The sequence below is a fragment of the Alligator mississippiensis genome, chromosome 10 (genome assembly GCF_030867095.1).
Source record: "Alligator mississippiensis isolate rAllMis1 chromosome 10, rAllMis1, whole genome shotgun sequence".
Taxonomy (NCBI): domain Eukaryota; kingdom Metazoa; phylum Chordata; order Crocodylia; family Alligatoridae; genus Alligator; species Alligator mississippiensis.
This window is the reverse complement of record NC_081833.1, coordinates 27,875,007-27,888,859: the sequence shown is the minus strand read 5'-3', so window position 1 is coordinate 27,888,859 and position 13,853 is coordinate 27,875,007. Positions and strand designations below refer to the sequence as shown.

General features: G+C 47.2%; 1 protein-coding gene across 2 annotated transcripts; it reads left to right on the top strand.

The window, feature by feature from the left end:
• The first annotated feature begins 3,514 nt into the window (after positions 1–3,514).
• Positions 3,515–13,672, top strand: LOC102564601 (zona pellucida sperm-binding protein 3). Of its 2 annotated transcripts, XM_014593577.3 has the most exons (11): positions 3,515–4,686; positions 6,496–6,704; positions 7,457–7,569; positions 8,049–8,140; positions 8,692–8,872; positions 9,355–9,463; positions 10,177–10,268; positions 11,289–11,386; positions 11,943–12,060; positions 12,895–12,925; positions 13,034–13,672. In XM_014593577.3, the coding sequence occupies exons 1-9, from the start codon at positions 4,623–4,625 to the stop codon at positions 12,056–12,058; spliced, it is 1,074 nt and encodes a 357-aa protein (XP_014449063.1). In that variant the 5' UTR covers positions 3,515–4,622; the 3' UTR covers positions 12,059–12,060; positions 12,895–12,925; positions 13,034–13,672. The 2 variants fall into 2 exon arrangements, with proteins under 2 accessions (XP_014449063.1, XP_014449062.1); XM_014593576.3 differs by lacking the exon at positions 12,895–12,925 and having other exon boundaries at positions 3,517–4,686; positions 12,970–13,672.
• Positions 13,673–13,853: the final 181 nt, after the last annotated feature.

Sequence of the window (13,853 nt, the reverse complement as noted above, 5' to 3'; positions counted from 1 at the left end):
CTCGCTCCAGTCTCTTTCTTTCTGCCTGGATGTCAGGAGGGGCCTCTTCACCCCAGCAGGAGGGGACAGATACTGTGAGGGCAGCAGCCTCTTGGGACAGAGTTTCCCTGCTCCACTTGGTGTGTCTTTCTCTATACATGGAGAGGGAAGATCAGATGCAGTTGCCTGGTCCTGACCTCTCCTGCTTATGTACATCCTTGTAAGGGAATCCCACATGAGCTGATAGGATGGAGGGGGTTCCCTTAGTCCTGCATCATAAACAACAGTGTTCTTCTATTTCTGCTGCAGCCGCAACATAAAGACTGTTTTGGCTGAGTTTTCCCCTCCCTAACTTTCCCTTCATGTGTCCCCCTGCTGAAGTCCAGCCCAGCAATTCCCCCTTCTTGTTCCTAATTCTGGGATCTATTGCTAACTCCCCTTGCAATGGACAGTCTCTTAGACTCTCGCTGTTGGGCTCTTCCAACAATTCTCCTATGCAGGCAGAGGTGAAATAGCTTTCCCTCTGGCACTCCTGCCCACCCTCCTGCTCTGACGATGTTTTACTGACCCTGCTCTGAGGTTCCCAACTGGTCTGCAGTGCCAGCAAAATTCGGCTCACGAGCCACATCCAGCCCACCAAGTGATTTCAAAGCGGGCACCTCTCTGCCCTCCGGGCAGTAGGCATGGGCTGCAGGGGCAGCTCCGGCTCTGGTTACTAGGCTAACAACACCCCCTACCTTCCCCCACATTGTGCAGGGCCCACCCCACCCCCAGCCCTAAGGCAGAGGGCGCTGGAGACAGAAAGCTTCTGCCAGGTGAGGCTTCTACCCCGCAACCCTGGCCATTTGCAGAGGAGGCAACCCAGTCCCTAGCAAGAGTCAAAGTGCAGGTATAGGTCTGACCCGGCTGTGCTGGGGACTCACGTTCTGGGGAAGGGGGCTGGGCTCCGCTGTGTGCCACCACGTGCAGTAAGCCTGGCCACACAGCTGCACATTTTGGACTCAGGTCAGGAGCCATGGGTGATCTGGACCTGTCTAGGCCAGGCCCTAATAGGGATGCAGGCACTGCTAAGTGTCCTGCTCTGTCTCCACTGCTGATGGTTGACATGGGGATCAGGGCAACATGACCCTGCCTGAGAGGGTCTGAATGTGCAGGAAGGGGGAGCTGATCCACTCCCCTTGTCAAGCAAATTCAAAGCCAGGCACTTAGCAGTGCAGGTGCCAACCAAGGAGAGTTAATCAGCTTCCTCCACTCAGTTTCGCAGGTGCTGGGTGGGAGAGATGATCAGTTCCCCACACTCAGCAAGTTCAAAGCATGCATGGCCACCAGGCACATGGCTTTGATCTTACTAAGTGGGGGGAATGACTGACTTTCCCATGTCTGGCACTTGCAGAACCATGGGCCTGACAGTGCCATGCAGGGCTGCATCATGTGCAGCTTGCAACTTTCCCTAAAATCCAGTCCTCAAGCTCATGCATTCTGCCATGCCCATGTAGCACAGCAGGGTGCATGACTTTTGGGTTCCAGGATCAGATCCCATCATGTCATTAAGTTATTGTCTGCCAAGGCCCAAGGGCTTATATCACCAAATGAAGTAAACTCCCTTTCTAAAACCTGTTATCCCCTAGAGCAGGAACGTCAAACTCATGAGGCTGCATAAACCCATTCCAAATCATGGCAGTTCTTGAGGGCTGAACTACAGTGCCAGGGTGAGTAGCAGTGACATTAACTCTCTGTATACTGTTCCTGCTGGCACAGTGACTCTGGCAGCCATAGGAGTTCACGCTGCTGTTGCTTGCCCTGCTGCTACCAGATTGTGTCCCCACTGGGGATCTTGGCCTGAAAATTTGGTGGTTGGGCAGATAAATGGCAGCATTAACTCCCTGCAGCAGCCAGAGGTGCTAGGTTGGCAGGATCAGCATCCACAAGGTTAATGACACTGATACTTACCTTGCTGTGCAGAATTGCATCCCCAATGGAGATCCCAAACAGGAAATTTGGCAGCAGGGCAAGTAACTGCAGTGTTAACCTCCAGAGTGCTGCCCTTGTCAACACAGCAGTGCTGGCTGTTCCAGGGGTTAGCACCGCTGCCTCTTACCCCAATACCAAATTTCCAGCCCTGCAAGCTGCATTTGGAGGTGGGTTTTCCAGGCCTTGTGGGAAGCCTTGTGGGCTGGATGTCCCACCACCATGGGTCACATCTGGCTCACGAGCCAGATATTTGATGCCCCTGCCTTAGAAGATCTGAGCGTTGATAAAGAATAATGCTTGTGCAGTGCTTTTTAGTCCAGGCAGCTTAAACATGTTTCAGTGGTGGGCCACTATTATTGCTCCTGCTTTGCAGATGAAGAAACTACAGCACTGAGAGTAGAATAGACTTGATCAGAATCATGCAACAGGTCAGTGGCAGACCAGAGACCTGAGTCCCATTCAGAATTGGGCCCTATCCAGAGTAGCTGTGCAGAGAATCAAGGGCTTTGTTCTACAAATTTTCATATGCTTAATGTTAAGCACATGTGCAAGGGCAGAGTGAAGCTCTAAAATAGGTCACTGCTGCAGCTAAAGCTCCAAGATCTAATAATCAATCCAGGTTGCCTTGCAGCTACTTTGCTTTTGCAGAGCATGCTGGGAGTCTGTCAGCAGCAGGGCAGCAACGTGCAGGAGGCAGGGTCTGTATGTGAAGTGGGTTAGTTGCATGTGGTGCTGGCACTGCTAGTCACTTTTACTATAGTCAGGGACTTTCCAGTCCTGCAGCTGCTGTTAATACCCAACATGTAAAGATCGCTATACATCCTAATCACCTCACAGCCTCTTTAAGTGGGATGCATACTCCCTACCGCTGAAACATGGCAGCACATCAGCCTTGTTGTCAGAGAGGAAGTGAAGCCTGCCTCCTCTGGAAGAAACCGGGAGGGATTTCAGGAAGGCAGAATGTGGGGATACCTTCCTGGTGACGTTTGTTCAGGATACCAGGGCTATTGTGCTCAGAATTTGGATTTTAATTACTCCCGACTGCCAGGACATCTCTTTTGTGGAACCCTGAAAAAGCAGCACCTCCTGATGTATCAGCCCAGTAGGGGGCTGCACTTACAAGTTTTGCTGGCATAGATGTATAGGTCAACAAAGTATGGGTTGATAAAGAATAATGCTTATGTACCCCTGTTCCCCACCCCTCATCACTATAACTATATAAGCACCAGCCACAGTGTGGATGCAGTTGTACTGGCACAAATTCCTTTTGCCAGAAGAGCCTCTCCTGCTTAGGGAAGAGGTATAAGCTTCATCTCCACAAGGAAGTTTTTCAGGTTCATCTCTAGCAGCAAACCCATTTCAATGTGGATAAAGCCTTCCACACCGGAGGGCAGAGAAAGTCTCACATCAAGATACTTATTCTGCTGCTTCCACTTGCTCGTTAATATTTACCAATGGAGTCCAAGAGCCCTACTCAGGATCAGGCCCCATGGCAGTGCTAGCATTACATTCAGCTCACCCACTTGGTGCACAGACCCCACTACCTGCATATTGCTGCCTTACTGGGGACAGACTCCCAGCATGCTCTGCAAAGGATATATAGCTGCAAAGAAATTGCAACCAAGGGCCTCAGTTCTGCAAACTGCTGTGTGGCAGCAAATCTAGACAGTGCCTGGAGCCCCACTGACTTCCTTTAGGCATCTGAAAGCCTAGCTAGCTCCCTAGAGCCTAACCCAGTGGGGCATATCTGCAGGGGACTCACCTGCCTGTTCTCTGGTGTCATGGGAGAAAACTCCTCAGTGTCCGTTGTCTAGCTGGCTTAGAGACCAGACAACACGGGTGAAGGGTTAACTGCAGTTTATTTACTCGAGTAAAGACCATAAAACAGCAAAGAGGCAAAATGGCCCCGACTTAAGGGTGGGGCTGTCTTTTATACATTTTCTAACAAAGAAAACTACAAGGTTATTGAATATGCAATACTTATGGTAATCATCTCCTTACATGGTGCATTACAAATCTCAGTACTTTTCCAGAAGAAAAAAGTTAGTGTTATCTTACACATTCCAATCTGTTTTCCTGTACTCCGCTGTACCATCTTCTTCCCTCTGGGCCCCCCTTATCTTATCTCACTCCTAGCTGCAGCTGGTACTCAGTACACAGACTTAATTTCTGCTTTTTTCTAACAAAATGGTTAAGGCACTTGACATAAGAAAATGGCTGGCTTAACTATCATTCTGTCTTGTGGTCAGCAACATTGCTAGGCCACAAGTCATGCCTTGTGTTTAGCTACAAAGCTAATACTATTTAATAATCTAAATTATTGTTAACCTAACAGTATGCTATAGAAAACTATTTTATTTCAGGGTAAAAACAAACTTGCCCATCACACTGGGCTTGGTTTAGCAGGGGCGGGGTTTGCAGCAAACAATAGGATTTGCTTATGAGTGGGAACTGGAAGCTGCTCTGTCAACTGGGCCGGGATCTTTCCTGATTGAAACAAATGAGGAATTCCTAGCACCTGTGCTGGCTGCTGGGCTCAGCAGGTCTTGACTGGGAGGGTTGTGGAGTATAAGTAACTGGCACTGATCACAGAGGTTGTCTATCAGAAGATATAGATCTATAATTTTTTCTGAGAATATATGTTCCTGTATTAGGACAGTGAGTCTGGCATCATGGGGCTGTGGAAAGAGTTACTGGTGGTACTTGCTTGGAGTTCAGTGTTTGCTGCTCAGAGAGGTAAGTTCCCTATCTGGGGAGTTCCTGTAGCTCTGAGCTGGGGTCTAGTGTTTTGTAGCAAAAGTGCTTGAAAAACCTCAAAACTGGCTCAAAATTCAAAACCATTTACAAAAAAAAAAAAAAGACAAAAAAACCCTGCTATCTGGGCTTCTGCCCTTTGTGTATGTTCTTGGGTCATGTTTTTTTGGTTTCCTGTGAATGAGAGGTCTGTCTCATGAAAATCCAAATTCCAGACCTGGTCTTTCTATAAAACCATCAAATATTGTAAGTCTTCACCTAAAACAACTGGAGCTGGCAACACTGCATACTCCTTCCCTATAGAAGCTGTTTGCTTTGACCATGTACTTCTGTTCTTAACTGTTAAGCATCTAGATATAGAAACCTAATGTATGAGTAACTCCTGGGCTATTTCTAAAACCTGACTTCCCACACCCCTTTCTGTAACAGACTAATTTCAGTAGGACTGGAACACTTCCTTGCTGTGAGGTGTCCACTTCAGGACCCTGCCCTAATGTAGCCTGGAAAGAATAATTGCAAGGGATCCTAGTTTTCTCCATTTTTAAAAATAGCCAATTTTCTGATTAACGCCCCCACCCCTGTATTTTTCTGCAATTAAAACAAAATGCCACTCTATAGAGAGGTATCAGTTAAATGCAATGTTTTATCAATTTTATAACTACAACTTTGGAAGCCTACCAGTGCCTCAGTCACTATAATAAAATTAAATTATAAATGCCTATAAACTTAGGCATTTGATTTTGGGTTTTTTATCATGGAAAATCAGAGCTCCCCTTGCCCCCAAGACATGAGTCCAGCTGCAGCTGCCCTCTTTCCCCCAACTGCTCTGTGCCGCTGAGCAGCTCTGATATGTATCTGGTGCCCTGCCCATGCCACTGCCCCTCACTCCCCACCCCACCCCTGCTGGAGGGGGGGCCCCCGGCTGCCAGGCCTACAGGGCCAGGGACCTGGGTCCAGGCCCCGGCTGCTGCTCATGGGAGGTGACAGCCACTGGGGAGAAGCAAAATGTGGACCCTGGCTTCCCCTCCCCCACAGGTGACATGGCTGGGTAAAGCCTGGGGGAGCAGGGGGAGCTGTGGGCTCTTGGCTCCCTGCCCTGCTGCCTGCCCCTGGGGGCCTCCACAGCCTGGCAGGTGGGACCCATTGTGGCAGGGCAGAACAGCAGCTGGGAGCCCTGTGCTGCCATGGTGAGATGCCCCCTGCCTACCTGGCAGCAGTGGGGGACACAACTCAGTGCTGCCACCCCCACTGCTTCTGGGTGGGCAGGGGATGCCTCACCATGATGGTGTGAGGCTCCTGGCAGTGGCACTGAGCCTCCCTGCCCTGCCATGCCATGCGGGTCCCACCTGCTGGGCTGCAGAGGCCCCCAAAGGGAGGGCAGCAGGGCAGGGAGTCCCAAGCTTGCAGCTGCCAGCCTGTATCTACCCCTACCCTATGCACAAATCTGGGGAGCATGTGTACCCCCTCTCCCAGTAAGTGTGCACAGTGGCAGGGAGCCCGCACCTTCACCACCCCTGGATGAGCTTCCTGTGGCTCTATCCCTCTCCCCACTTGGGCCCTACAGCTGTGCATTCCCACCCTGGGCCCCAGGCACACCCCCAGCCCTGCTGAACTCACTCCCCCACCATATTGATGGAGAAAGGGGGGGAAAGGAAACCAAAAAAAAGGCCGGGGGGGGGGAGAGCAAAGCACCCTGTTATAAATAGCCTAGAGAATGGGATTAGATAGTTTTGGGGAGATGGAATGTACATAAGCATTTTTGCCAGCTCACAAGACCGCATCTTCCTGTAGGCAGAAGGAGTGTGTCCAATTACTCTGTATCCTATGAGTGCAATAAAACCAGCATCCACCTGACCATACACCTGAACCCCCAGGGAGCTGGCCTCATGCTTGATCCACAATTCCTGCATCTGGGCAGCTGCCCCTACTCTATCATCAACATCCAACAGGGCCTTCTGCACTTTCAGTATGACCTGAAGGACTGCAATTTCTCACAGCTGGTGAGTCTGGTAGCTCCTTAGATGAGCAGAGGCCTTGAGCTTCACCTTTGCTTGGAGTTGTGGGCTCTTCAAATGCCTCTAGAAAGTAGCTTCTCTTTCTAGTTTGGGGAGTGCATGAGGGTGGAAATGCTATCTGACAGAGCAGCTGTAATAGGAAAACTCCTACAGCTATTTGCTGGGCTAGAAGTGAGAAAGGAGCAAAGGCTCTGATCCTTAAAGGGATTTTAGGCACCAAACTTGCACAGATTTTTAACAGGAGTGATATGCTTAAATACATGGAGGATCTGGGCCTCACCAATATCTCCCACTGAGATGATCATTTAGATTTACTATCTGAATGCTCCTTTCTGTACTATTGCTTTAAATGTGGAGTGAGAAATTCATGGTCCTGGAACCATAAGGACAGAGTAAGTTGTCTAGTATCCATGGAAGAGAAATATTAACTGCTTGAGAGACCTGTGCAGTTTAGCCCCTGTTGAGTCTTTCTTTCTGTCTTTCTTTCTGTCTTTCTTTCTGTCTTTCTTTCTGTCTTTCTTTCTGTCTTTCTTTCTGTCTTTCTTTCTGTCTTTTGTTGATAAGTCAGTGACCAATGTCTGTCTTACCAAGGCAAGGGCTGATCAGCAATGTTTCTGGATGTAGTTCATCAGGAGTGCAAACACACTCCTGTGAAGAATTTTAGCCCTCAGTCTGTGGCCTGGAGGAGAAAGTGGGAACACGATTGCTCTAATTTCCATTTTCCCTGATCCCTACAGACTTCTGGGAATGTGCTTGAGCACTTCACCGACCTGGCCTATAGGCCCCTCTCTGGGAGAGGCAGATACTACGCCACCTCCTTCACTGAAAGAATAAACTGCACTGATTATGAGTAAGTTGCCAGCACTTGAGCTTACTAGTATGATGCCTAAGTGAAAATCCCCAAATTACCGTGAGCTCCACTAATGAGAAATTAGTCCTTCACAAGCATGAGTAGTGATACAAGCTGGATAAGGGAAGACTTAAACCAGCTGATGTAGGTGACCTATTTCTTTGACTGCTGAAGGAGATGCTAACCAGTAGGCCAAAGCTGTACTAGTTGGCAGAACTACTCTTGGGTTTTGGTCATGTACTAAACTTGCTTTAAATCCCAGGATGTAAAAAAGAATCTGGCAGCAGTTCCTTGTATGCTGCATGGCTTTGGGAAAGAAAGGTAATCTAACCATTCTAGCATGGCTCAAGGATAGGCTGGCAAGCTGGCCTTACTCAGTTCAGGATTCTTCTAGTTTCTGTGCCTGTTAGACTTAGAATTTCTGAAGGGTAAATTCTTGCTAACTCCTACCAACTTTCTAATAATGTATTTCTTCCTAGTGCAAAATCCTTGACTCGTACAAATATATCCTCAGTTACTGGTCAGCTGTCTGCCTCCAGTGTACTGATGTTCAAGGTGATGCTAATGAACGGTAAGACTACTCTTACTGAAAGGCTGGGTGCTACCATCAGATTTCCCCATGATCTCTAGTGCACAGAGCCACCCTAACTGAGCTGCCTGTTTCCAACACTATTAAACAGTGTCCTAAAACTAGACCTAATTTACCCCCTCTTAAGGTGGTGTGGGTGCTGCCACTTCTTTTGTAGAAGACTCATGAAACCGACCCGAGACTTTCTTCCTCTGTCACTTGTCTTGTCTTCAGCCTTGCACTCAGGGCACTGGGTTTGTTAGTTTTCTTTTTTGCCTAAAAAAAAAAAAATCCTCCCACTCTGGTAACATCCAGGAGGGACTACCTTTTTGTGATAACTTATCATAGGAGTTAGAGGGAAAGAGCTGAAGAGCTTGCTAGCTATCTTGGCAGGCATTCATGAGCCTAATACTGGAGAACACTAATTTTCCTTCCCCAAAAGACTCTACATACATTTGCAAAAGGCTTTGACTACTTGGAAGTCTCATTCTGTGACATGTATCACAAGCAGCCTGTGAAATGATCTTTAAATACAAAATCCTGTTTCCTTGCAGGGGACTTCAGTGCCCCTTCAGACTCCCCAGTCTTTCCCCTGGGCTCTCAGATTCATATAGAGTTTGCTGTACAGAGTTTCTTCCACCAGCCTCTGCAGATTTTTGTGGATGAGTGCATGGCCACCACAACCGCAGAACTCCACAGATCTCCCAGGAGCTACAGCATTATTGCAAACCACGGGTAACTATCTGCTGCTCAGGCAACTCATGAAATCTGTTTAGCTTGGAAACTGTAGAGTTCAGGCAATCACATGAGCATCTTGACTGAATATGTTTAATATCTGAAGGCTCCTAAATAACTTCTACTGATCAAATATTTATTTCAGACCTGCCTCCTGCCTTAACTAATAAGGTGTAGCTTATTGGCAAATGAAGATGATAGAAGGCAGGTGGTTGGCTTGATCACTGGCAGCCATAGGTGCACTAAATTTAGACCCCCCCCCCCCCCCCCCAATGGCATCACTACTGTAGGTTAACTTGCTGAAACCTTGGGTAGACACTGCTCAGAAATAGTTCACTCACTTTGAACACAGTTTCAACAACTTAAAGACTTTGTGTGAGAGAGAGAGAGAACAGCCAAGTAGATCAGGGCCAAACAATTATTGTCTATTCAGATGCAATTGCTGTGGCCTTGATTTGATTTATCCAGCCTTTCTGTTTCAGGTGTTTTGTGGAAGGTAAAGTGTCAAACTCCCATTTTCTGCCCAGAAAGGCTCCTGAAGCTATCAGTCTTTCCCTGCAGGCTTTTGGATTTGTTGGTGTGGACTCAGATGTAAGTAACTCGCATCCTGAGATGCCGCTTCTGGTGTCGAGACGTCTTGTAGAAAAAATGTATAAGTACCTGGATCAACTTGAATTATACCGGAGATGTTTCTAGCCAGGACTATTTAAAGCTAGTCTCTGGCTGCAACTACTATAGGTCTACACAGAAAAAAATTTTTGCAGCTTTTTATTGTACCATCTAGTTTAGTAATCTATCATCGCCAAACTAAGAAATGTGTGGTCCTGTCTGTATGAGAAATCTCCTGCTGTCCAAAACTCTAGTGAAAGAGGGCTGAGTCATTGGCTCCTCTCTGTCATAGTCCTCCCATAGTTTGTAGCAGTGTAACTTACCTCCCAAGATGCTTCCCTCAGGAAACGGCAGGAGCTTCACACAGTCTATCCTTTGACATGGCATCAGACATAGCATTAATCATCTGGTACGTGAGCCCCCACTAGGCAGTAGTCTGGGAGCCCCACAAGTCTTCTGACTGGCAAGAAGCATAGGTTCATAATGGATCTAATGCAGTCACCAATTCAAAGACTTTACATGGGTATCTGCCACATCCACCTCTGTTACTAGAACCCAGAGACTCATAGCTGCTGTTTAAAAGAGACCCATGTTTAAATGAAGTCTCCTTGTTTTTCCCCAAGTATGCATCTATGGAGCCTGTTCCTTTCTAATTGGTAGTTAAGCCATCTCTTTCCCTTTCCCCTGCTTTGCAGATCTATCTTCACTGCCAGGTGCTGGTCTGGGACCCCCAAGTGCTCATGCACCCCACTAGGAAGGCCTGCTCATTCCACAGGGACACAAATAGGTAAGGGCTGTTGTGGGAGGAGGAACATCAACTGAATGACCTGCGTTTCAAGAAAGTGTTAAAAGAAGCTTGAACATAGTCTGTTCTGCATGGCAAGCTTGAACAGAGTCTGTCCCACGTGGCATGTTGGCATGCCTCAGGTGCACTCTTCTGCTGGTAACAAAGTGGTTTTGCCCACCTGAGCCCACGATAACTTTGGTCCACTTGCTCTTCTGTCTGATATTGGCTGTCATAAGGGCTAAAGGTGAATGCGTTCCAGGTTTATTAGCTTTGGAAGTGTTTAAAAACCCTTTTCAGGATTGCCTAACTGCAAATGTTTGGTTTGGAGCTGGCTAGTGAATTTTATATGGCTTCAGATGTACTACCAACCTTACTTGTTCCAAGCATGACAGTAACCCGTATCTAACTGGAATGGATCAATATATCCAATCAAGATTGGACGTATAACTTTTGGACATTTGAGAGAGAGTGTGAAAATGATTGACATGATGTAAAGATACAGTGCCTCTAAATCTTTGCAATGGAAGGCATTATTCCCAGGCCTTATTATATAAGGGTTATTTGTTGGAATAAGCTTAACAAAACCAAGTTCAAGGTTCAGTCATAAAAGCAACCAGCAAAGCTAAGTCTTGGTTGAGGGTGAGGGACAAAATTCCTCCCATTTTACCATGAGAAGTCTTGTAACTCTTCCAAATCCTTTCTTCACAAGTAAGAATGCTCCCATTTGTATTTGCAATCCATGCTTTCTCCACTTTACTTGCAAGAGCACACCCCTGTTGCATCAAGTTTCAAGTCTCTTTCATTCTGCTCTAAACAGCCAACATACCAGCTACTGCTAAAAGCAAAGAATTGATTTTTATTTATTTATTTTTCTCTCAGACTTTGTGAAAGATTCTTAAATTGAGAGATGCCTGGGAACTGAGCAGGCAGACCTAGCAATACCCTGAGACTTGCCTCCTCTCCTTTGCTTTAAGACATCTAATCTTCACTCGGTCCTTTCCTACTGCTCCCATCTAACAGGTGGGAACTCCTGGATAATCCTATTCTAAGTAACATGTGTGGTTGCTGTGACTCTCTCTGCCAAGAAACAGGCTTGCGCCACAAGAGAGCCCTAGAAGGTAAGGACTCCTTTTGACCTGAGGTCTATGGCACTATGGGGGAGATGGTGTCCTATCAAGATTTAGCAGCTTGAACATGGCAACTAAGGTTCAGAGAAATAGAGTGGAGACTTCTCCCTTCTCAGCCCCTCACCTCCAAACATGCAGCTCTTCTGTGGTCTCTGAGTGAGAAGCTTTTTGCCTTCAAATATGACTCCTGTAGTCTAGCATCTTGACTCCAATATCTTGGATAACTGTCACTTAAAGCATATGTATCACTCTTGCTCCAATCCTTCACTAGGGCAAAGCAAATGATCTGGGATGGGTGGGTGGTGCTGGTTTTGTTTTTTTCCCCCCCCCCCCACCAATTATCCACCTAATGGCAGACTGCAGCTGGCTAGCTGGTCATTCTGCAGATAAAAAGCACTTGAAACCTGTGTAGGGCAGCCCTGGGCAAGGCAGAAGTGTTTTGTAGTACTTTCACTGCCTACAGGAGAAGCCTGCTTTTCAGGCTTGAAGAATACAGCCTTTTGTTCACAGCTGTTGAGAAACTTTCAGGTTTGTCTTTTATCCTAAGACTCTACAGAGAAAGGGGGGCTTATCCATGCTGTTGTACTTGGGCCCTTGAAGATCCAGAAACCAGCTCCAAAGACCGGAAGCTACAAATGGCTCTCTTGCAGTCAACCGTTATAAAGGTAACTATCTTCACTTAATTTTGTGACTTGGAGCTTCGACTTGATGGAATTAGGGTGTCTGGAGTATAGTGAGGAAGGGTTAATATGTCCTCTTCTAGCTGGTGACTTGCTGCCTGTAAAGCTAGGAGTTGTCGGCTGAGCGTTTACCAAATTGGGAAGTAGAGAGGAGAAACATTCATGTGAACTGCCTGCCTCCTTGTTCAAGAGAATTCTCCATCTAATTGCTGAAAAGATGGGATATATGAACTGTAGCCACAATCCCTCCAGATATGCCTCCTCTCACTGACCTGTATTCTTGGTCTCAATACCTTAATTTGAAATGCTGTGGGTGTCTGGCTCTCCTATGGAGAGGTGCTGCCTTTGCCCACATATTGCCTTCAAGTCTCTTGGCACACAGCCTTAACAGGCAGCTGAGAGCCTTGACCTACCAAAAAGTACACTAGAGTAGTATCCTTCCATGAAGACAGAAGGCTGTTTTTTCAAGTTGTACTAGCCAGTTAATATGATGTTTCTCACAGACAGGCCGTCAGGTGCTTCACCTGTGAGAGCTCTAGGGTAAAAGTAGTAAGAATTAATTGCCTTGACATGCTCCTAGAGTGGGGAGGGATGGTGGGAGAAGCCCTTGCCTTGGGTTGACTAGGCCTTATGGGTTTAATTAATCTGTGCATGAAACCTGTACCCAAGCTATGTGCATATAAAAGCAGTGTTCAGCAAGGAACCCTCACCATATAAGAGGCAGAGGTTGGGGTAGAGATGTACTAGTTGATGGCCTTCTGCCTGATTTTTTTTCAGCCAAACATGACTAACTACCTTTTTTCTATCTTATATTGGAAGGGAAGGGCCTTGGATTACTAAATTGCCACAGGTATGGCTGCTTCTTGAAACTTTCCCCCACCTCCTGTCTTGCAGCTATTGGTGTCCTGCTTATGGTTTCAGTGCTAGTGGTGCTGTGCCTGGGCTTCTTCCTCCACAGTGGCTGCTGCTCCAGAATCAAGCTGGCTGAGGACTCGTGCTCTGAGGGACTAATTACAGAAGAAGCAGATGGTGCAAGCGTTTAGTACAGATGTGCAATGAGTCAAAATTGTGGGTTTGTTTGTTTTGGCTTGGGGTTTTTTGTTTGGAAGCTTTAAAAAAAAAAAAAAAAGTTTGGAGAATAAGTCGTATACATACACACAATCTGTGATCTGTCTTGGCTTCTGCTGGGTGGGATGGGGGAGCACCAAGTATCAGGAGGCATCTCTGTAGTTAACCTTGTCTCGCAGTAGCTGCCTTGAATACAGAGCTGTCCAACTTCTGAATGGCCAGGGACTGTGCCCATGACCCTTCCTGCTTTCCTCCCCCTACCTTCCCACCTTCCCTGAGGCAGGGGGAGGAAGTAAAAGCTTGAGGAGGGAAGGGGAGGCCAGAGACCCTGATGGCAACCACAGGAGAGCATTGTGGAGAGCTGTGCCTGGAGTTGTATATTTGACAGCCCTATTCTCCCACCTGCCTACAGCCTGACTGTACTGATTGCATCCGATCTCAGAAGCTAAGCAGGCCCAGGCCCAATACCTGGATGGGAGACCGCCTGGGAGTCCTGGGTGCTGTAGGCTGCCTGCCCTTCCTGCCAGGGGTGGGGGGTCAGACACGATGATCCATTGTAGTCCCTTCTGACTCTACAATCTATGAATCTTTTTTTTTTTTTTTTTTTTTTAATACATGCTGAGCCATGGAAAGCATAGAAGCTGTCATATCCAGCAGCTTAACTTTAACACTAAGCTCTTCTGAAACTCCTTTTTTTAATAGTGTCTAAG